Source organism: Petromyzon marinus, unplaced genomic scaffold (genome assembly GCF_048934315.1).
Source record: "Petromyzon marinus isolate PM22_M1 ecotype Great Lakes invasive population unplaced genomic scaffold, UKy_Petmar_22M1.pri1.0 PM_Scaffold_74, whole genome shotgun sequence".
Taxonomy (NCBI): domain Eukaryota; kingdom Metazoa; phylum Chordata; class Hyperoartia; order Petromyzontiformes; family Petromyzontidae; genus Petromyzon; species Petromyzon marinus.
In genome coordinates this window covers 173,186-197,066 of record NW_027423682.1, presented here as the reverse complement: position 1 = coordinate 197,066, position 23,881 = coordinate 173,186, and the positions used below count along the sequence as shown (strand labels likewise).

Sequence of the window (23,881 nt, the reverse complement as noted above, 5' to 3'; positions counted from 1 at the left end):
CCCTCACCACCTCACCCACCACCTCACCAACTCACCACCTCCCTCACCCCCTCCCTCACCACCTCCCTCACCACCTCCCTCACCCCCTCACCCCACCCCAGGATTCTGCCACCATTACCTCCCGGCCGAGGAGTTCCCCAAGGGCTTCGAGTTTGACGCCGATGACGTCAACTTTCCCACGAGTGACCTCTGCTTCGTGGGTCTCATGTCCATGATCGACCCGCCCAGAGCCGCCGTGCCAGACGCCGTGGGAAAGTGTCGCAGTGCTGGCATTAAGGTGACTCGCTGGGTGACTCGCTGGGTGACTCACTGGGTGACTCGCTGGGTGACTGGGTGACTCACTGGGTGACTGAGTGAGTGACTGAGTGAGTGAGTGATTGAATGAGTGACTGGGAGACTGAGCGAGTGACTGAGTGGCTGAGTGATTGAGTGACTGAGTGAGTGACTGAGTGAGTGACTGAGTGACTGAGTGATTGAGTGACTGACTGACTGACTGACTGAGTGAGTGACTGACTAAGTGACTGACTGAGTGACTGAGTGACTCTGTTTTGTGGGTCTCATGTCCATGATCGACCCGCCCAGAGCCGCCGTGCCAGACGCCGTGGGAAAGTGTCGCAGTGCTGGCATTAAGGTGACTCGCTGGGTGACTCGCTGGGTGACTCGCTGGGTGACTCGCTGGGTGACTCGCTGGGTGACTCACTGGGTGACTGGGTGACTCACTGGGTGACTGAGTGAGTGAGTGAGTGATTGAATGAGTGAGTGAGTGAATGAGTGACTGGGAGACTGAGTGAGTGAGTGAGTGACTGGGAGACTGAGTGCGTGACTGAGTGAGTGAGTAACTGACTGAGTGAGTGACTGACTGAGTGACTGAGTGACTGAGTGACTAAGTGAGTGACTGAGTGACTGAGTGTCTCACTGAGTGACTGACTGAGTGACTGACTGAGTGACTGACTGAGTGACTGACTGACTGACTGACTGAGTGACTGACTGACTGACTGAGTGACTGACTGAGTGACTGACTGACTGAGTGACTGACTGAGTGACTGAGTGACTGACTGAGTGACTGAGTGACTCTGCTTCGTGGGTCTCATGTCCATGATCGACCCGCCCAGAGCCGCCGTGCCAGACGCCGTGGGAAAGTGTCGCAGTGCAGGCATTAAGGTGACTCGCTGGGTGACTCGCTGGGTGACTCGCTGGGTGACTCGCTGGGTGACTGGGTGACTCGCTGGGTGACTCGCTGGGTGACTGGGTGACTCACTGGGTGACTGGGTGACTCGCTGGGTGACTGAGTGAGTGAGTGATTGAGTGACTGAGTGACTGAGTGACTCACTGAGTGACTGACTGAGTGACTGACTGAGTAATTGACTGAGTGACTGACTGACTGAGTGACTGACTGAGTGACATAGTGAGTGACTGACTGACTGACTGAGTGACTGAGTGACTCACTGAGTGACTGACTGAGTGACTGACTGAGTAACTGACTGAGTGACTGACTGACTGAGTGACTGACTGAGTGACTGACTGACTGACTGACTGAGTGACTGACTGACTGACTGAGTGACTGACTGAGTGACTGACTAAGTGACTGACTAAGTGACTGACTGAGTGACTGACTGAGTGACTGAGTGACTGACTGAGTGACTGAGTGACTCTGCTTAGTGGGTCTCATGTCCATGATCGACCCGCCCTGAGCCGCCGTGCCAGACGCCGTGGGAAAGTGTCGCAGTGCAGGCATTAAGGTGACTCGCTGGGTGACTCGCTGGGTGACTCGCTGGGTGACTGGGTGACTCACTGGGTGACTGAGTGAGTGAGTGATTGAATGAGTGACTGGGAGACTGAGTGAGTGACTGAGTGGCTGAGTGATTGAGTGAGTGAGTGACTGAGTGAGTGACTGAGTGGCTGAGTGACTGAGTGATTGAGTGAGTGAGTGACTGAGTGAGTGACTGAGTGGCTGAGTGACTGAGTGATTGAGTGACTGACTGACTGACTGAGTGAGTGACTGGCTGAGTGACTGGCTGAGTGACTGAGTGAGTGACTGAGTGACTGAGTGATTGAGTGACTGACTAAGTGACTGACTGACTGACTGACTGAGTGACTGAGTGACTGACTGAGTGACTGACTGAGTGACTGAGTGACTGACTGAGTGACTGAGTGACTCTGCTTCGTGGGTCTCATGTCCATGATCGACCCGCCCAGAGCCGCCGTGCCAGACGCCGTGGGAAAGTGTCGCAGTGCTGGCATTAAGGTGACTCGCTGGGTGACTCGCTGGGTGACTCACTGGGTGACTCGCTGGGTGACTCGCTGGGTGACTCGCTGGGTGACTGGGTCACTGGGTGACTGAGTGAGTGAGTGATTGAATGAGTGACTGGGAGACTGAGTGAGTGAGTGAGTGACTGGGAGACTGAGTGCGTGACTGAGTGAGTGAGTGAGTAACTGACTGAGTGAGTGACTGACTGAGTGACTGAGTGACTGAGTGACTGACTGAGTGACTGAGTGACTGAGTGACTAAGTGAGTGACTGAGTGACTGAGTGTCTCACTGAGTGACTGACTGAGTGACTGACTGACTGACTGAGTGACTGACTGAGTGACTGACTGAGTGACTGACTGACTGACTGAGTGACTGACTGAGTGACTGACTGAGTGAGTGACTGGGTAACTGACTGAGTGACTGAGTGACTGACTGAGTGACTGACTGAGTGACTGAGTGACTGAGTGACTGAGTGACTGACTGAGTGACTGACTGAGTGACTGACTGAGTGACTGAGTAACTGGGTGAGTGACTGGGTGTGTGAGTGATTGGTTGATGATGATGTTGATGGTGGTGTTGGCGATGTTGTTGTTGATGTTGATGATGGTGATGTTGATGATGGTGATGTTGATGATGGTGATGTTGTTGATGGTGATGTTGTGTATGTTGTTAGGTGATGTTGTTGTTGTTGATGATGATGTTGATGGTGATGTTGTTGTTGATGATGATGTTGTTGATGGTGATGCTGTTGATGGTGATGTTGATGATGTTGATGTTGTTGATGATGGTGATGTTGTTGATGGTGATGTTGTTGTTGATGTTGTTAGGTGATGTTGTTGATGGTGATGTTGATGATGGTGATGTTGTGTATGTTCTTAGGTGATGTTGATGGTGATGTTGTTGATGGTGATGTTAGGTGATGTTGTTGATGGTGATGTTGTTGATGGTGATGTTGTTGATGGTGATGTTGATGATGGTGATGTTGTGTATGTTGTTAGGTGATGTTGATGGTGATGTTGTTGATGGTGATGTTGTTGATGGTGATGTTGATGGTGATGATGTTGTTTATGTTGTTAGGTGATGTTGATGGTGATGTTGTTGATGATGATGTTAGGTGATGTTGTTGATGATGATGTTAGGTGATGTTGTTATTGATGGTGATGTTGTTGATGGTGATGTTGTTGATGGTGATGTTGTTGATTGTGATGATGTTAGGTGATGTTGTTAGGTGATGTTGTTAGGTGATGTTGATGGTGATGTTGTTGATGACGATGTTGTTGATGGTGATGTTGTTGATGGTGATGTTGATGGTGATGATGTTAGGTGATGTTGTTAGGTGATGTTGATGGTGATGTTGTTGATGATGATGATGATGTTAGGTGATTATGGTCACCGGTGATCATCCCATCACGGCCAAAGCGATCGCCAAGGGCGTTGGGATCATATCGGAGGGGAATGAGACGGTGGAAGACATCGCAGCCAGACTCAACATCCCGATCAGCCAGGTCAACCCTAGGTGAGACATCATCATCACCATCATCACTAGCATCATCATCATCATCACTATCATATTCACTATCATCATCATCATCACTATCATATTCACTATCATCATCATCATCACTAGCATCATCATCATCATCATCACTATCATATTCACTATCATCATCATCACCATCATCACTAGCATCATCATCATCATCACTATCATATTCACTATCATCATCATCACTATCATATTCACTATCATCATCATCATCACTAGCATCATCACTAGCATCATCATCATCATCCCTATCATATTCACTATCATCACCATCATCACTAGCATCATCATCATCACTATCATATTCACTATCATCATCATCACTATCATATTCACTATCATCATCATCACTATCATATTCACTATCATCATCACTAGCATCATCACTAGCATCATCATCATCATCATCCCTATCATATTCACTATCATCACCATCATCACTAGCATCATCATCATCACTATCATATTCACTATCATCATCATCACTAGCATAATCACTAGCATCACCATCATCATCACCATCACTATCATCATCACTATCACCATCATCACCATCATCACCACCATCATCATCACTATCACCATCATCACCATCATCACCACCATCATCATCACCATCACCATCATCACCATCACTATCACCATCAACATCCCCATCAGCCAGGTCAACCCTAGGTGAGACATCATCAACATTATCACTAGCATCATCACCATCACTATCATCATCAACATCATCACTAGCATCATCACCATCACTATCATCATCACCATCATCAACATCACTAGCATCATCACTATCATCACCATCACTATCATCATCACTATCATCACCATCATCATCATCACCATCATCACCATCATCATCACCTCCATCACTATCACCATCATCATTACCATCATCACCTCCATCACCTCAATCACCATCATCACTATCACCATCACCATCATCACCACTATCATCATCACTATCATCACTATCACCACCATCACTATCACCATCATCACTATCATCACCATCAATATCATCATCACTAGCATCATCAACATCACCACCATCATCATCATCATCACCATCAACACTATCATCATCACCATCAACATCATCACTATCACCATCAACATCATCACTATCACCATCAACATCACCACCATCAACATCACCACCACCATCATCACCATCATCAACACCACTACCATCACCATCACTGTGTATCTGAGTGACTGTGTATCTGAGTGTGTAGCTGAGTGAGTAGCTGAGTGACTGTGTATCTGAGTGAGTAGCTGAGTGACTGTGTATCTGAGTGTGTAGCTGAGTGAGTAGCTGAGTGAGTGTGTATCTGAGTGTGTAGCTGAGTAACTGTGTATCTGAGTGACTGTGTATCTGAGTGTGTAGTTGAGTGAGTATCTGAGTGACTGTGTATCTGAGTGTGTAGCTGAGTGAGTAGCTGAGTGAGTAACTGGGTGACTGTGTATCTGAGTGAGTGTGTATCTGAGTGTGTAGCTGAGTGAGTAGCTGAGTGACTGTGTATCTGAGTGAGTAGCTGAGTGAGTAACTGGGTGACTGTGTATCTGAGTGACTGTGTATCTGAGTGAGTAGCTGAGTAACTGTGTATCTGAGTGAGTAGCTGAGTGAGTAACTGGGTGACTGTGTATCTGAGTGAGTGTGTATCTGAGTGTGTAGCTGAGTGAGTAGCTGAGTGAGTAGCTGAGTGAGTGTGTATCTGAGTGTGTAGCTGAGTGACTGTGTATCTGAGTGAGTAGCTGAGTGAGTAACTGGTGACTATGTATCTGAGTGTGTATCTGAGTGTGTAGCTGAGTGAGTAGCTGAGTGACTGTGTATCTGAGTGAGTAACTGGGTGACTGTGTATCTGAGTGACTGTGTATCTGAGTGTGTAGCTGAGTGAGTAGCTGAGTGACTGTGTATCTGAGTGAGTAGCTGAGAGAGTAACTGGGTGACTGTGTAGCTGAGTGACTGTGTATCTGAGTGAGTAACTGGGTGACTGTGTAGCTGAGTGACTGTGTAGCTGAGTGGGTATCTGAGTGTGTAGCTGAGTGAGTAACTGAGTGACTGTGTATCTGAGTGAGTAGCTGAGTGAGTAACTGGGTGACTGTGTATCTGAGTGAGTGTGTATCTGAGTGAGTAGCTGACTGTGTAGCTGGGTCTGTTGCTGAGTGACTGTGTATCTGACTGTGTAGTTGAGTGAGTAGCTGAGTGAGTAGCTGAGTGACTGCGTATCTGAGTGAGTAGCTGAGTGAATAGCTGAGTGACTGAGTGAGTATCTGAGCGACTGAGTGAGTAGCTGAGTGAGTAGCTGAGTGAGTAACTGAGTGACTGTGTATCTGAGTGTGTATCTGAGTAGCTGAATGACTGTGTATCTGAGTGTGTATCTGAGTGAGTAGCTGAGTGAGTAACTGAGTGACTGTGTCGCTGAGTGACTGTATCTGAGTGAGTAGCTGAGTGAGTAACTGGGTGAGTAGCTGATTGACTGTGTATCTGAGTGACTGTGTATCTGGGTGAGTAGCTGAGTGAGTAGCTGGGTGACTGTGTATCTTAGTGACTGACTGTGTAGCTGAGTGACTGTGTAGCTGAGTGTGTAGCTGAGTGTGTAGCTGAGTGTGTAGCTGAGTGAGTAACTGGGTGGCTGTGTAGCTGAGTGAGTGGCTAAGTGACTGTGTAGCTGACTGTGTAGCTGAGTGAGTGGCTGAGTATGTAGCTGAGTGTGTATCTGAGTGACTGTGTATCTGAGTGAGTGACTGTGTAGCTGAGTGACTGACTGTGTAGCTGAGTGACTGACTGTGTAGCTGAGTGACTGACTGTGTATCTGAGTGAGTGTGTATCTGAGTGTGTAGCTGAATGAGTAGCTGAGTGACTGTGTATCTGAGTGACTGTGTAGCTGAGTGTGTAGCTGAGTGAGTAACTGTGTGACTGTGTAGCTGAGTGACTGTGTAGCTGAGTGACTGTGACTGAGTGAGTGGCTGAGTGAGTAAGTGGGTGACTGTGTATCTTAGTGACTGACTGTGTAGCTGAGTGACTGTGTAGCTGAGTGTGTAGCTGAGTGTGTAGCTGAGTGAGTAACTGGGTGGCTGTGTAGCTGAGTGAGTGGCTAAGTGACTGTGTAGCTGACTGTGTAGCTGAGTGAGTGGCTGAGTATGTAGCTGAGTGTGTAGCTGAGTGAATGTGTATCTGAGTGAGTGACTGTGTAGCTGAGTGACTGTGTATCTGAGTGACTGTGTAGCTAAGTGACTGTGTATCTGAGTGACTGACTGTGTAGCTGAGTGTGTAGCTGAGTGACTGTGGCTGAGTGACTGTGTAGCTGAGTGACTGACTGTGTAGCTGAGTGACTGACTGTGTAGCTGAGTGAGTAGCTGAGTGACTGAGTGTGTAGCTGAGTGTGTAGCTGAGTGACTGTGGCTGAGTGACTGTGTAGCTGAGTGAGTGGCTGAGTGAGTAGTTGAGTGTGTAGCTGAGTGAGTAGCTGGGTGAGTAGCTGGGTGAGTAGCTGGGTGAGTAGCTGGGTGAGTAGCTGAGTGACTGAGTGTGTATCTGAGTGAGTAGTTGAGTGAGTAGTTGAGTGAGTAGCTGAGTGTGTAGCTGAGTGAGTAGCTGAGTATCTGAGCGACTGAGTGAGTAACTGAGTGTGTAGCTGAGTGACTGATTGTGTAGCTGTGTGAGTAGCTGAGTGAGTAGCTGAGTGACTGTGTAGCTGAGTGAGTAGCTGAGTGAGTAGCTGAGCGACTGAGTGTGTATCTGAGTGTGTATCTGAGTGTGTAGCTGAGTGTGTAGCTGAGTGTGTATCTGAGTGAGTAGCTGAGTGTGTATCTGAGTGAGTAGCTGAGCGACTGACTGTGTATCTGAGTGAGTAGCTGAGTGTGTATCTGAGTGTGTATCTGAGTCAGTACCTGAGTGTGTATCTGAGTGTGTATCTGAGTGAGTAGCTGAGTGTGTATCTGAGTGTGTAGCTGAGCGACTGACTGTGTATCTGAGTGAGTAGCTGAGTATGTATCTGAGTGTGTATCTGAGTGAGTACCTGAGTGTGTATCTGAGTATGTATCTGAGTGAGTACCTGAGTGAGTACCTGAGTGTGTAGCTGGGTGAGTAGCTGAGTGTGTAGCTGAGTGACTGAGTGTGTATCTGAGTGAGTGACTGAGTGAGTAGCTGAGTGACTGTGTAGCTGAGTGAGTAGCTGAGTGAGTAGCTGAGTGTGTAGTTGAGTGAGTAGCTGACTGACTGTGTATCTGTCTGTGTATCTGAGTGAGTAGCTGAGTGTGTAGCTGAGTGACTGTGTATCTGAGTGTGTATCTGAGTGAGTACCTGAGTGAGTACCTGAGTGTGTAGCTGGGTGAGTAGCTGAGTGTGTAGCTGAGTGACTGAGTGTGTATCTGAGTGAGTGACTGAGTGAGTAACTGAGTGACTGTGTAGCTGAGTGAGTAGCTGAGTGAGTAGCTGAGTGTGTAGTTGAGTGAGTAGCTGACTGACTGTGTATTTGTCTGTGGATCTGAGTGAGTAGCTGAGTGTGTATCTGAGTGACTGTGTATCTGAGTGAGTAGCTGAGTGAGTAGCTGAGTGACTGACTGTATAGCTGAGTGAGTAGCTGAGTGTGTATCTGAGTGACTGTGTATCTGAGTGAGTAGCTGAGTGAGTAGCTGAGTGACTGACTGTATAGCTGAGTGAGTAGCTGAGTGTGTAGCTGAGTGTGTAGCTGAGTGTGTAGCTGAGTGTGTAGCTTATTGAGTAGCTGAGTGTGTAGCTGAGTGACTGTGTATCTGGGTGTGTATCTGAGTGTGTAGCTGAGTGAATGACTGTATAGCTGAGTGAGTAGCTGAGTGACTGACTGTGTATCTGAGTGTGTATCTGGGTGTGTACCTGAGTGACTGTGTAGCTGGGTGAGTAGCTGAGTGAGTAACTGGGTGACTGTGTATTTGAGTGAGTGTGTATCTGAGTGTGTAGCTGAGTGAGTAACTGGGTGACTGTGTAGCTGAGTGAGTAGCTGAGTGACTGACTGTATAGCTGAGTGAGTGTGTATCTGACTGTGTAGCTGGGTGTGTAGCTGAGTGAGTAGCTGAGTGAGTAGCTGGGTGTGTAGCTGGGTGACTGTGTAGCTGAGTGTGTATCTGAGTGAGTGACTGAGTGAGTGACTGCGTGAGTAGCTGAGTGACTGTATCTGGGTGTGTAGCTGAGTGTGTAGCTGACTGTGTAGCTGGGTTTGTAGCTGAGCGACTGTGTATCTGAGTGAGTAGCTGAGTGTGTATCTGAGTGTGTAGCTGAGTGTGTATCTGAGTTACTGTGTAGCTGAGTGTGTAGCTGAGTGGGTAGCTGAGCGACTGACTGTATAGCTGAGTGAGTAACTGAGTGACTGTGTAGCTGAGCGACTGTGTATCTGAGTTACTGTATAGCTGACTGTGTATCTAAGTGTATAGCTGACTGTATAGCTGGGTGAGTGACTGAGTGAGTAGCTGAGTGAGTAGCTGAGTGACTGTGTATCTGAGTGACTGTGTAGGTGAGTGACTGTGTATCTGAGTGAGTAGCTGAGTGACTGTGTAGGTGAGTGACTGAGTGAGTAGCTAAGTGAGTAACTGAGTGACTGTATAGCTGAGTGACTGAGTGACTGTATAGCTGAGTGAGTAGCTGAGTCACTGTGTATCTGAGTGTGTAACTGGATGAGTAGCTGAGTGTGTAGCTGAGTGACTGTATAGCTGAGTGAGTAGCTGAGTGACTGTGTATCTGAGTTACTGTGTAGGTGAGTGACTGAGTGTGTAGCTGGATGAGTAGCTGAGTGAGTAACTGAGTGACTGTATAGCTGAGTGTGTAGCTGAATGTGTAGCTGGATGAGTAGATGAGTGAGTAACTGAGTGAGTAGCTGAGTGACTGTATAGCTGAGTGTGTAGCTGAGTGTGTAGCTGGATGAGTAGATGAGTGAGTAGCTGAGTGAGTAGCTGAGTGACTGTGTATCTGAGTGTGTAGCTGAGTGACTGTATAGCTGAGTGTGTAGCTGAGTGACTGTATAGCTGAGTGTGTAGCTGGATGAGTAGCTGAGTGAGTATCTGGGTGTGTAGCTGAGTGAGTAACTGAGTGACTGTGTAGCTGGATGAGTAGCTGAGTGAGTAGCTGAGTGAGTAGCTGAGTGACTGTGTATCTGAGTGAGTGTGTATCTGAGTGTGTAGCTGAGTGACTGTGTAGCTGAGTGAGTAGCTGAGTGAGTAGCTGAGTGAGTAGCTGAGTGAGTAGCTGAGTGAGTAGCTGAGTGACTGCTGGCGTGTCTCGACAGGGACGCTAAGGCGTGCGTGGTGCACGGCACGGACCTCAAGGAGTTGTCGCAGGACCAGATTGACGAGATCCTGAAGAACCACACAGAGATTGTGTTCGCTCGGACATCACCACAGCAGAAACTCATCATTGTGGAGGGATGTCAGAGACAGGTGAGGAACAATCACTCAGTCACTCACTCAGTCACTCACTCAGTCACTCACTCAGTCACTCACTCAGTCACTCAGTTAGTCAGTCAGTCAGTCACTCAGTCAGTCACTCACTCAGTCACTCACTCAGTCACTCACTCAGTCAGTCACTCACTCAGTCACTCACTCAGTCACTCAGTCAGTCAGTCACTCAGTCACTCACTCAGTCAGTCACTCAGTCACTCACTCACTCAGTCAGTCAGTCAGTCACTCAGCCACTCACTCAGTTAGTCACTCAGTCACTCAGTCAGTCAGTCACTCAGTCAGTCACTCACTCAGTCAGTCACTCAGTCACTCAGTCACTCAGTCACTCACTCAGTTAGTCACTCAGTCACTCAGTCACTCAGTCACTCACTCAGTCACTCAGTCACTCACTCAGTCACTCACTCAGTCAGTCACTCAGTCAGTCAGTCAGTCAGTCACTCACTCACTCACTCAGTCAGTAAGTCAGTCAGTCACTCAGTCACTCAGTTAGTCACTCAGTCAGTCACTCAGTCAGTCACTCACTCACTCAGTCACTCAGTCAGTCACTCAGCGACTCAGTCAGTCACCCACTCAGCTACTCACCCAGCCACACAGAGATTGTGTTCGCTAGGACATCACCACAGCAGAAACTCATCATTGTGGAGGGATGTCAGAGACAGGTGAGGAACAATCACTCAGTCACTCAGTCAGTCACTCACTCAGTCATTCATTGACTCAGTCAGTCACTCACTCACTCACTCAGTCAGTCACCCACTCAGTCACTCACTCACACACTCAGTAACTCAGTCACTCACTCAGTCACTCACTCAGTCAGTCAGACTGACGAGATCCTAAAGAACCACACAGAGATTGTGTTCGCTAGGACATCACCACAGCAAAAACTCATCATTGTGGAGGGATGTCAGAGACAGGTGAGGAACACTGTCACTCAGTTAGTCACTCAGTCAGTCACTCACTCAGTCACTCACTCAGTCACTCAGTCAGTCACTCAGTTAGTCACTCACTCAGTCACTCACTCAGTCACTCACTCAGTCACTCAGTTAGTCACTCAGTCACTCACTCAGTCACTCACTCACTCAGTCACTCACTCAGTCACTCACTCAGTCACTCAGTCAGTCACTCAGTTAGTCACTCACTCAGTCACTCACTCACTCAGTCACTCAGTGACTCACTCAGTCAGTCAGTCAGTCACTCACTCACTCAGTCACTCAGTCACTCAGTCACTCACTCACTCAGGCATTCACTCACTCAGTCACTCACTCACTCAGTCACTCAGTGACTCACTCAGTCAGTCACTCAGTCACTCAGTCACTCACTCAGTCAGTCAGTCACTCACTCACTCAGTCACTCAGTTAGTCACTCAGTCAGTCAGTCAGTCACTCACTCACTCAGTCAGTCACTCACTCACTCACTCAGCCACTCACTCACTCAGGCATTCACTCACTCAGCCACTCACTCACTCAGCCACTCACTCAGTCACTCAGCCACTCACTCAGCCAATCACTCACTCAGTCACTCAGTCAGTCACTCAGTCAGTCACTCACTCAGTCACTCACTCACTCAGTCAGTCACTCAGTCAGTCACTCACTCAGTCACTCACTCACTCAGTCAGTCACTCAGTCAATCACTCAGTCAGTCACTCACTCAGTCACTCACTCACTCAGTCAGTCACTCAGTCAGTCACTCAGTCACTCACTCAGTCACTCAGCCAATCACTCACTCAGTCACTCACTCACTCAGTCACTCAGTCACTCAGTCAGTCACTCAGTCACTCAGTGACTCACTCAGTCAGTCAGTCACTCAGTCACTCAGTCACTCACTCAGTCAGTCAGTCACTCACTCAGTCACTCACTCACTCAGTCAGTCAGTCAGTCACTCACTCACTCAGTCACTCAGTTAGTCACTCAGTCAGTCAGTCACTCACTCACTCAGTCAGTCACTCACTCACTCACTCAACCACTCACTCACTCAGGCATTCACTCACTCAGGCATTCACTCACTCAGCCACTCACTCACTCACTCAGCCACTCACTCACTCACTCAGCCACTCACTCAGTCACTCAGCCACTCACTCAGCCAATCACTCACTCAGTCACTCAGTCAGTCACTCAGTCAGTCACTCACTCAGTCACTCACTCACTCACTCAGCCACTCACTCAGTCACTCAGCCATTCACTCAGCCACTCAGCCACTCACTCAGCCACTCACTCTCCCACCCCCCTCTCTCTCCCCCCACCTCTCCCCCCCACCACTCTCCCCCCCCACCACTCTCCCCGCCCCCCACCTCTCCCCCCACTAGGGCGCCATCGTGGCCGTGACAGGCGATGGTGTCAACGACTCTCCAGCCCTGAAGAAGGCCGACATCGGAGTGGCCATGGGCATCGCCGGCTCGGATGTCTCGAAGCAAGCGGCAGACATGATCCTGCTTGATGATAACTTCGCCTCCATCGTGACGGGAGTGGAGGAAGGTGGGTGGGTTAGTGGGGGGGTTAGTGGGTGGGTGGGTTAGTGGGGGGGTTAGTGGGTGGGTGGGTGGGTGAGTGAGTGGGTGGGTGGAAGAGTGGGTGGGTGGGTGAGTGAGTGAGTGAGTGGGTGCGTGAGTGGGTGGGTTAGTGGGTGGGTGGGTGAGTGAGTGAGTGAGTGGGTGAGTGGGTGAGTGAGTGGGTGAGTGAGTTGGTGAGTAAGTGAGTGAGTGGGTGGGTGAGTGGGTTAGTGGGTGAGTGAGTGAGTGGGTGAGTGAGTGAGTGGGTGAGTGAGTGGGTGGGTGAGTGAGTGGGTGAGTGAGTGAGTGGGTGAGTGAGTGAGTGAGTGGGTGAGTGGGTGAGTGAGTGAGTGGGTGGGTGAGTGAGTGAGTGAGTTGGTGAGTGAGTGGGTGGGTGAGTGAGTGAGTGGGTGGGTGGGTGAGTGAGTGAGTGAGTGACATGATCCTGCTTGACGATAACTTCGCCTCCATCGTGACGGGAGTGGAGGAAGGTGGGTGGGTTGGTGGGTGGGTGGGTTAGTGGGGGGGTTGGGTGGGTGGGCTGGTGGGGGGGGTTAGTGGGTGGGTTGGTGGGGGGGTTAGTGGGTGGGTGGGTGAGTGGGTGAGTGAGTGGGTGAGTGAGTTGGTGAGTGAGTGAGTGGATGGGTGGGGGGGATTGGTGGGTGGGTTGGTGGGTGGGTTGGTGGGTGGGTTGGTGGGTGGGTGGGTTGGTGGGTGACTAAGAGAGTGGGTGACTAAGTGAGTGAGTAGCTGACTGGGTGACTAGGTGATTGGGTGACTAGCTGACTGGGTGACTAGGTGAGTGGGTGACTAAGTGAATGACTAGGTGAGTGACTAGGTGAGTGGGTGACTAGCTGACTGGGTGACTAGGTGAGTGGGTGACTAGGTGAGTGAGTAGCTGAGTGGGTAACTAAGTGAATGACTAGGTGAGTGAGTAGGTGAGTGGGTGACTAAGTGAGTGAGTATCTGAGTGGGTGACTAGGTGAGTGGGTGACTAGCTGACTGGGTGACTAGGTGAGTGGGTGACTAAGTGAGTGACTAGGTGAATGGGTGACTAAGTGACTAGCTGACTGGGTGACTAGGTGAGTGGGTGACTAAGTGAGTGCGTGACTAGCTGACTAAGTGAGTAGCTGAGTGGGTGACTAGGTGATTCGGTGACTAGCTGACTGGGTGACTAGGTGAGTGGGTGACTATGTGAGTGGGGACTAGGTGAATGGGTGACTAAGTGACTAGCTGACTGGGTGACTAGGTGAGTGGGTGACTAGCTGACTAAGTGTGTAGCTGACTGGGTGACTAGGTGAGTGGGTGACTAGCTGACTGGGTGACTAGCTGACTGGGTGACTAGGCGAGTGGGTGACTAAGTGGGTGAGTAGCTGAGTGACTAGGCGAGTGGGTGACTAAGTGGGTGAGTAGCTGAGTGACTAGGTGAGTGGGTGACTAGGTGAGTGAGTAGCTGAGTGACTCACCCACCCTCTCTGTGGTCTCTACCCACCCACCCCACCCACCTCCCCTACCCACCCAGGACGCCTCATTTTCGACAACCTGAAGAAGTCGATCGCCTACACGCTGACGAGTAACATTCCCGAGATAACGCCCTTCCTGTTCTTCATCATCGCCAACATCCCGCTGCCGCTGGGCACAGTCACCATCCTGTGCATCGACCTCGGCACAGACATGGTGAGCACCTCGCACGCCCTCGCTCAGTCACTCCATCAGCTCAGACAGTCGCTCAGACAGTCGCTCAGATAGTCGCTCAGTCGCTCAGATAGTCGGTCAGGCGCTCAGACAGTCGCTTGTTCACTCAGCCAGTCGGTCAGACAGTCGGTCAGTCGCTCAGTCAGTCGCTCAGCCAGTCGCTCAGACAGTCGCTCAGACAGTCAGTCAGACAGTCGCTCAGTCGCTCAGATAGTCGGTCAGACAGTCGGTCAGTCGCTCAGCCAGTCGCTCACTCAGCCAGTCAGTCGCTCATTCAGTCGCTCAGACAGTCGCTCACTCGCTCAGCCAGTCGCTCAGACAGTCGCTCAGTCAGTCGCTCAGACAGTCGCTCACTCGCTCAGACAGTCGGTCAGACAGTCGCTCAGTCGCTCAGACAGTCGGTCAGACAGTCGCTCAGTTGCTCAGACAGTCGCTCAGACAGTCGCTCAGTCGCTCAGACAGTCGCTCAGACAGTCGCTCAGTCGCTCAGATAGTCGCTCAGACAGTCGCTCAGACAGTCGCTCAGTCGCTCGCTCAGCTCAGACAGTCGCTCAGTCGCTCAGACAGTCGCTCAGACAGTCGCTCAGACAGTCGCTCACTCAGCCAGTCAGTCACTCAGCCAGTCGCTCAGTCGCTCAGACAGTCGGTCAGACAGTCGCTCGTTCACTCAGCCAGTCGCTCAGACAGTCGTTCAGACAGTCACTCAGACAGTCGCTTGTTCACTCAGCCAGTCGGTCAGACAGTCGGTCAGACAGTCGGTCAGTCGCTCAGCCAGTCAGTCGCTCAGACAGTCGCTCAGCCAGTCGCTCAGTCGCTCAAACAGTCGCTCGGTCACTCAGCCAGTCAGTCGCTCAGACAGTCGCTCAGTCGCTCGCTCAGCCAGTCGCTTGCTCAGCCAGTCGCTCGTTCGCTCAGACAGTCGCTCACTCGCTCAGACAGTCGCTCACTCAGCCAGTCGCTCAGCCAGTCGCTCGTTCACTCAGCCAGTCACTCAATCAGGCAGTCGCTTGCTCAGTCGCTCGCTCGGCCAGTCACTCGCTCAACCAGTCGCTCGATCAGCCAGTCGCTTGCTCAGCCAGTCACTCAATCAGGCAGTCGCCTGCTCAGTTGCTCGCTCGGCCAGTCGCTCACTCAACCAGACGCTCGATCAGCCAGTCGCTTGCTCAGCCAGTCACTCGCTCAGCCAGTCGCTCGCTCAGCCACTCGCTTGCTCAGCCAGTCACTCGCTCAGCCAGTCGCTCGATCAGCCAGTCACTCGCTCAGCCAGTCGCTCGATCAGCCAGTCACTCGCTCAGCCAGTCGCTCGCTCAGCCAGTCACTCACTCAGCCAGTCACTCACTCAGCCAGTCGCTCGCTCAGCCAGTCGCTCACTCGCTCAGCCAATCGCTCAGCCAGTCGCTCGCTCGCTCATTCAGTCGCCAACTCGCTCATTCAGCTAGAAGGCTGCTAACTCACCCCCCTCTCTCTCCCACTTGGTTCGCTCCACCTCCCCCCCTCCCAATGGTTTGCTCCACCTCCCCCCCCCCTCCCACTTGGTTTGCTCCACCCCCCCTCTCTCTCCCACTTGGTTTGCTCCACCTCCCCCCCATCCCCTCCCACTTGGTTTGCTCCACCCCCCCCCCTCCCACTTGGTCCGCTCCACCTCCCGCCCCTCTCTCTCCCACTTGGTTTGCTCCACCCCCCCCCCTCCCACTTGGTTTGCTCCACCCCCCCCCCTCCCACTTGGTTTGCTCCACCCCCCCCCCTTCCCACTTGGTCCGCTCCACCTCTCCCCCCTCTCTCTCCCACTTGGTTTGCTCCACCCCCCCCCTCCCACTTGGTTTGCTCCACCCCCCCCCCTCCCACTTGGTTTGCTCCACCCCCCCCCCTCCCACTTGGTTTGCTCCACCTCCCCCCCCCTCTCCCTCCCACTTGGTTTGCTCCACCCCCCCCCCCCCTCCCACTTGGTCTGCTCCACCTGCTCAGGTGCCGGCGATCTCGCTGGCCTACGAGGCGGCTGAGAGTGACATCATGAAGAGGCAGCCACGGAACCCGCGTGTGGACAAGCTGGTGAACGAGAGACTCATCAGCATCGCGTACGGACAGATCGGTGGGAGTCTCACTCAGTCACTCACTCACTCGCTCAGTCACCCACTCAGTCACTCAGTCACCCACTTAGTCACTCACTCACTCAGTCACCCACTCAGTCAACCACTCAGTCAGTCACCCACTCGCTCGCTCAGTCACTCGCTGGTGAACGAGAGACTCATCAGTATCGCGTACGGACAGATCGGTGGGAGTCTCACTCAGTCACTCACTCACTCAGTCACTCACTCAGTCACTCACTCAGTCACCCACTCAGTCACTCACTCACTCAGTCACTCACTCACTCAGTCACCCACTCAGTCAACCACTCAGTCAGTCACCCACTCGCTCGCTCAGTCACTCGCTGGTGAACGAGAGACTCATCAGCATCGCGTACGGACAGATCGGTGGGAGTCTCACTCAGTCACTCACTCACTCAGTCACTCAGTCACCCACTTAGTCACTCACTCACTCAGTCAACCACTCAGTCACTCACTCAGTCACTCAGTCACCCACTCACTCGCTGGTGAACGAGAGACTCATCAGCATCGCGTACGGACAGATCGGTGGGAGTCTCAATCAGTCACTCACTCACTCAGTCACTCAGTCACTCAGTCACTCACTCAGTCACTCAGTCAGTCACCCATTCAGTCACTCACTCACTCACTCAGTCACTCACTCACTCAGTCACTCACTCACTCACTCAGTCACTCAGTCACTCAGTCACTCAGTCACTCACTCGCTCAGTCACCCACTCAGTCACTCACTCACTCAGTCACTCACTCACTCACTCAGTCACCCACTCAGTCAACCACTCAGTCAGTCACCCACTCGCTCGCTCAGTCACTCGCTGGTGAACGAGAGACTCATCAGCATCGCGTACGGACAGATCGGTGGGAGTCTCACTCAGTCACTCACTCACTCACTCAGTCACTCACTCACTCAGTCACTCACTCACTCACTCAGTCACTCACTCACTCAGTCACTCACTCACTCACTCAGTCACTCAGTCACTCAGTCACTCAGTCACTCACTCGCTCAGTCACCCACTCAGTCACTCACTCACTCAGTCACTCACTCACTCAGTCACCCACTCAGTCAACCACTCAGTCAGTCACCCACTCGCTCGCTCAGTCACTCGCTGGTGAACGAGAGACTCATCAGCATCGCGTACGGACAGATCGGTGGGAGTCTCACTCAGTCACTCACTCACTCAGTCACTCAGTCACCCACTTAGTCACTCACTCACTCAGTCAACCACTCAGTCACTCACTCAGTCACTCAGTCACCCACTCACTCGCTGGTGAACGAGAGACTCATCAGCATCGCGTACGGACAGATCGGTGGGAGTCTCAATCAGTCACTCACTCACTCAGTCACTCACTCACTCAGTCACTCACTCAGTCACTCAGTCAGTCACTCACTCAGTCACCCACTCACTCACTCAGTCACCCACTCACCCACTCAGTCACTCAGTCAACCACTCAGTCACCCACTCAGTCACTCACTCACTCACCCACTCACTCACCCACTCACTCACTCAGTCACTCACTCACTCACCCACTCACTCACCCACTCACTCACTCAGTCACTCACTCACTCAGTCACTCACTCACTCGCTCACTCGCTGGTGAACGAGAGACTCATCAGCATCGCTTACGGACAGATCGGTGGGAGTCTCGCCCACTCACTCGCTCAGTCGCCAACTCGCTCAGTCACCCACTCGCTCGCTCAGTCAACAACTCGCTCACTCACTCGCTCGCTCGCTCAGTCACCCACCCACTCAGTCACCCACTCACTCACTCAGTCACCCACTCACTCACTCAGTCAGCCACTCACCCACTCGCTCACTCAGTCGCTCAGTCGCTCGCTCAGTCACTCACTCAGTCGCTCACTCGCTCGCTCACTCACTCGCTCGCTCACTCAGTCAACCATTCAGTCACCCACACGCTCAGTCAGTCACTCGCTCAGTCGCTCACTCACCCACACGCTCACTCACCCACTCACTCACTCACCAACCCACCACCCACCCATTCACTCACCCACTCACCCACCCAGTATCCCACCACCCACCCACTCACTCACCCACTCACCCACCCACTCACCCACTCACTCACTCACCCACCCACCCACTCACCCACTCACTCACTCACCCACTCACCCACCCACTCACCCACCCACTCACTCACCCACTCACCCACCCACCCACCCACTCACCCACTCACCCACTCACCCACTCACTCACCCACTCATCCACCCACCCACTCACCCACTCACTCACTCACCCACTCACCCACTCACCCACCCACTCACCCACCCACTCACTCACCCACCCACCCGCCCACTCACCCACCCACTCACCCACTCACTCACCCACCCACTCACCCACTCACCCACCCACTCACCCACCCACCCACTCACCCACTCACCCACCCACCCACTCACCCACTCACCCACCAACCCACTCACCCACTCACTCACCCACCCACTAACCCATCCACTCACCCACCCACTCACTCACTCCCCCCCCCACTAACCCCCCCACTAACCCCCCCCACTAACCCCCCCCACTCTCTGCAGGGATGATTCAGGCACTGGGAGGATTTTTCGCCTACTTCGTCATCCTCACAGAGAACGGATTCCTGCCAGCGGATCTCCTGGGCATTCGCCTACAGTGGGATAATAAACACGTCAACGATCTCACAGACTCGTACGGGCAGGAGTGGGTGAGTGGCTGGGTGGGTGGGTGAGTGGGGGGGTGAGTGGGTGGGTGGGTGGGGGAGTGAGTGGGTGGGTGGGTGGGGGGGAGAGTGAGTGAGCGGGTGGGTGGGTGAGTGGGTGGGTGGGTGAGTGGGTGGGTGAGTGGGTGGGTGAGTGGGGGGGTGAGTCGGGGGGTGGGTGAGTGGGAGGGGGAGTTGGTGGGTGGGTGAGTGGGTGGGTGGGTGAGTGGGTGAGTGGGTGGGTGAGTGAGTGGGTGGGTGGGTGAGTGGGTGGGTGAGTGAGTGGATCTCTTGGGCATTCGCCTACAGTGGGATAATAAACACGTCAACGATCTCACAGACTCGTACGGGCAGGAGTGGGTGAGTGGCTGGGTGGGTGGGGGGTGAGTGGGTGGGTGGCTGGGTGGGTGGGGGGTGGGTGAGTGGCTGGGGGGGTGAGTGGGTGAGTGGGTGAGTGAGTGGGTGGCTGGGTGGGTGAGTGGGTGAGTGAGTGGTTGAGTGGGTGGGTGAGTGGGTGGGGGGGGGGGTGAGTGGGTGGGTGGGGGGGTGGCTGGGTGGGTGGGTGAGTGGGGGGGTGAGAGGGTGGGTGGGGGGGGTGAGTGGGGGGGTGGGTGAGTGAGTGGGTGGGGGAGTGAGTGGGTGAGTGGGGGAGTGAGTGGGTGGGTGAGTGGGTGGGTGAGTGAGTGTAACTCTGTGTCTCTGTGTGTGTCTCTCTGTCTCACTGTGTCTCTCCAGACCTACGAACAGCGCAAGTTAGTGGAGTATACGTGCCACACCGCATTCTTCGTGAGCATTGTGGTGGTCCAGTGGGCCGATCTCATCGTCTGCAAAACCAGACGCAACTCCGTTTTCCAGCAGGGCATGAAGTGAGTGCGGGATTCACTCAGAGATTCACTCAGAGACTCACTCAGAAACTCACTCACTCAGAGACTCACTCACTCAGAGACTCACTCAGAAACTCACTCACTCAGAGACTCACTCACTCAGAAACTCACTCACTCAGAGACTCACTCAGAAACTCACTCACTCAGAGACTCACTCACTCAGAGACTCACTCAGAGACTCACTCAGTGACTCACTCAGAGACTTACTCAGAGACTCACCAGAGACTCACTCACTCAGAGACTTAGTCAGAGACTCACTCACTCAGAAACTCACTCAGAGACTCACTCACTCAGAGACTCACTCAGAGACTCACTCACTCAGAGACTCACTCACTCAGAGACTCACTCACTCAGAGACTCACACACTCAGAGACTCACTCACTCAGAGACTCACTCAGAGACTCACTCAGAGACTCACTCAGAGACTCACTCACAGATTCACTCAGAGACTCACTCAGAGACTCACTCACTCAGAGACTCACTCACTCAGAGACTTACTCACTTAGAGACTCACTCAGAGACTCACTCACTCAGAGACTCACTCAGAGACTCACTCAGTGACTCACTAACTCAGAGACTCACTCAGAGACTTACTCACTTAGAGACTCACTCAGAGACTCACTCACTCAGAGACTCACTCAGAGACTCACTCAGTGACTCACTAACTCAGAGACTCACTCAGAGACTCACTCAGTGACTCACTCAGAGACTTACTCAGAGACTCACCAGAGACTCACTCAGAGACTTACTCACTCAGAGACTCACTCACTCAGAGACTTAGTCAGAGACTCACTCACTCAGAAACTCACTCAGAGACTCACTCACTCAGAGACACACTCAGAGACTCACTCAGAGACTCACTCACTCAGAGACTCACTCACTCAGAGACTCACTCACTCAGAGACTCACACACTCAGAGACTCACTCACTCAGAGACTCACTCAGAGACTCACTCAGAGACTCACTCAGAGACTCACTCACAGATTCACTCAGAGACTCACTCAGAGACTCACTCACTCAGAGACTTACTCAGAGACTCACTCAGAGACTCACTCACTCAGAGACTCACTCAGACACTCACTCAGAGACTTAGTCAGAGACTCACTCACTCAGAGACTCACTCAGAGACTCACTCAGAGACTCACTCACTCAGAGACTCACTCAGAGACTCACTCAGAGACTTAGTCAGAGACTCACTCACTCAGAGACTCACTCAGAGACTCACTCACTCAGAGACTCACTCAGAGACTCACTCAGAGACTTACTTAGAGACTCACTCAGAGACTCACTCACTCAGAGACTCACTCAGAGACTCACTCAGAGACTCACTCAGAGACTCAGAGACTCACTCACTCAGAGACTGACTCACTCAGAGACTCACTCACTCAGAGACTCACTCAGAGACTTACTCAGAGACTTACACACACACTCACTCACTCAGAGACTCACTCAGAGACTTACATACTCACTCAGAGACTCACTCAGAGACTCACTCAGAGACTCACTCACTCAGAGACTTACTCAGTCAGAGACTCACTCACTCAGAGACTTACACACTCACTCACTCAGAGACTCACTGACTCACTCAGAGACTCACTCACTCAGAGACTTACTCAGTCAGAGACTCACTCAGTCAGAGACTCACTCAGAGACTTACACACTCACTCACTCAGAGACTTACTCAGTCAGAGACTCACTCAGTCAGAGACTCACTCAGTCAGAGACTCACTCACTCAGAGACTCACTCAGAGACTCACTCAGAGACTTAGTCAGAGACTCACTCAGAGACTCACTCAGAGACTCACTCACTCAGAGACTCACTCAGAGACTCACTCAGAGACTTACTTAGAGACTCACTCAGAGACTCACTCACTCAGAGACTCACTCAGAGACTCACTCAGAGACTCAGAGACTCACTCACTCAGAGACTCACTCACTCAGAGACTCACTCACTGAGACTCACTCAGAGACTTACTCAGAGACTTACACACACACTCACTCACTCAGAGACTCACTCAGAGACTTACATACTCACTCAGAGACTCACTCAGAGACTCACTCACTCAGAGACTTACTCAGTCAGAGACTCACTCACTCAGAGACTTACACACTCACTCACTCACTCAGAGACTCACTGACTCACTCAGAGACTCACTCACTCAGAGACTTACTCAGTCAGAGACTCACTCAGTCAGAGACTCACTCAGTCAGAGACTCACTCAGTCAGAGACTCACTCACTCAGAGACTCACTCAGAGACTTACTCACTCAGAGACTCACTCACTTAGAGACTTACTCACTCAGAGACTCACTCAGAGACTCACTCAGAATCTCACTCAGAGACTCACTCACTCAGAGACTCACTCAGAGACTCACTCAGAGACTCACTCACTCAGAGACTCACTCAAAGACTTACTCAGAGACTCACTCACTCAGAGACTCACTCAGAGACTCACTCAGAGACTCACTCACTCAGAGACTCGCTCACTCAGAGACTCACTCAGAGACTTACTCAGAGACTCACTCAGAGACTCACTCACTCAGAGACTCACTCAGAGACTTACTCAGAGACTCACTCAGAGACTCACTCACTCAAAGACTTACTCAGAGACTCACTCACTCAGAGACTCACTCACTCAGAGACTCACTCAGAGACTCACTCACTCAGAGACTCACTCAGAGACTTACTCAGAGACTCACTCAGAGACTCACTCACTCAGAGACTCACTCAGAGACTCACTCAGAGACTCACTCACTCAGAGACTCACTCAAAGACTTACTCAGAGACTCACTCACTCAGAGACTCACTCAGAGACTCACTCAGAGACTCACTCACTCAGAGACTCACTCAGAGACTTACTCAGAGACTCACTCAGAGACTCACTCACTCAGAGACTCACTCAGAGACTTACTCAGAGACTCACTCAGAGACTCACTCACTCAGAGACTCACTCAGAGACTTACACACTCACTCACTCAGAGACTCACTGACTCACTCAGAGACTCACTCAGAGACTTACTCACTCAGAGACTCACTCAGAGACTCACTCAGAGCCTCACTCACTCAGAGACTTACTCAGAGACTCACTCACTCAGAGACTCACTCAGAGACTCACTCACTCAGAGACTTACTCACTCAGAGACTTACTCAGAGACTCACTCACTCAGAGACTCACTCAGAGACTCACTCACTCAGAGACTCACTCAGAGACTCACTCACTCAGAGACTTACACACTCACTCACTCAGAGACTCACTGACTCACTCAGAGACTTACACACTCAGAGACTCACTCAGAGACTCACTCAGTGACTCACTAACTCAGAGACTCACTCAGAGACTCACTCAGTGACTCACTCAGAGACTTACTCAGAGACTCACCAGAGACTCACTCAGAGACTTACTCACTCAGAGACTCACTCACTCAGAGACTTAGTCAGAGACTCACTCACTCAGAAACTCACTCAGAGACTCACTCACTCAGAGACACACTCAGAGACTCACTCAGAGACTCACTCACTCAGAGACTCACTCACTCAGAGACTCACTCACTCAGAGACTCACACACTCAGAGACTCACTCACTCAGAGACTCACTCAGAGACTCACTCAGAGACTCACTCACAGATTCACTCAGAGACTCACTCAGAGACTCACTCACTCAGAGACTTACTCAGAGACTCACTCAGAGACTCACTCACTCAGAGACTCACTCAGACACTCACTCAGAGACTTAGTCAGAGACTCACTCACTCAGAGACTCACTCAGAGACTCACTCAGAGACTCACTCACTCAGAGACTCACT

At 51.8% G+C, this 23,881-nt stretch overlaps 1 protein-coding gene across 2 annotated transcripts in view; it reads left to right on the top strand.

Moving 5' to 3' along the window:
• Window positions 1–23,881, top strand: part of LOC142905335 (sodium/potassium-transporting ATPase subunit alpha-3-like) — a 141,950-nt gene that overhangs the window by 102,030 nt on the left and 16,039 nt on the right. The window contains exons 14-21 of one of the 2 annotated variants that reach the window (XM_076064795.1): window positions 102–277; window positions 3,629–3,765; window positions 10,062–10,212; window positions 12,533–12,701; window positions 14,238–14,392; window positions 16,376–16,499; window positions 19,055–19,200; window positions 19,930–20,060. In XM_076064795.1, the coding sequence (XP_075920910.1) occupies window positions 102–277; window positions 3,629–3,765; window positions 10,062–10,212; window positions 12,533–12,701; window positions 14,238–14,392; window positions 16,376–16,499; window positions 19,055–19,200; window positions 19,930–20,060 (1,189 nt within the window). Of the gene's footprint in view, window positions 1–101; window positions 278–2,133; window positions 2,246–3,628; window positions 3,766–10,061; window positions 10,213–12,532; window positions 12,702–14,237; window positions 14,393–16,375; window positions 16,500–19,054; window positions 19,201–19,929; window positions 20,061–23,881 lie in introns of those variants that run through there. The other variant, XM_076064794.1, reaches the window with a different exon arrangement.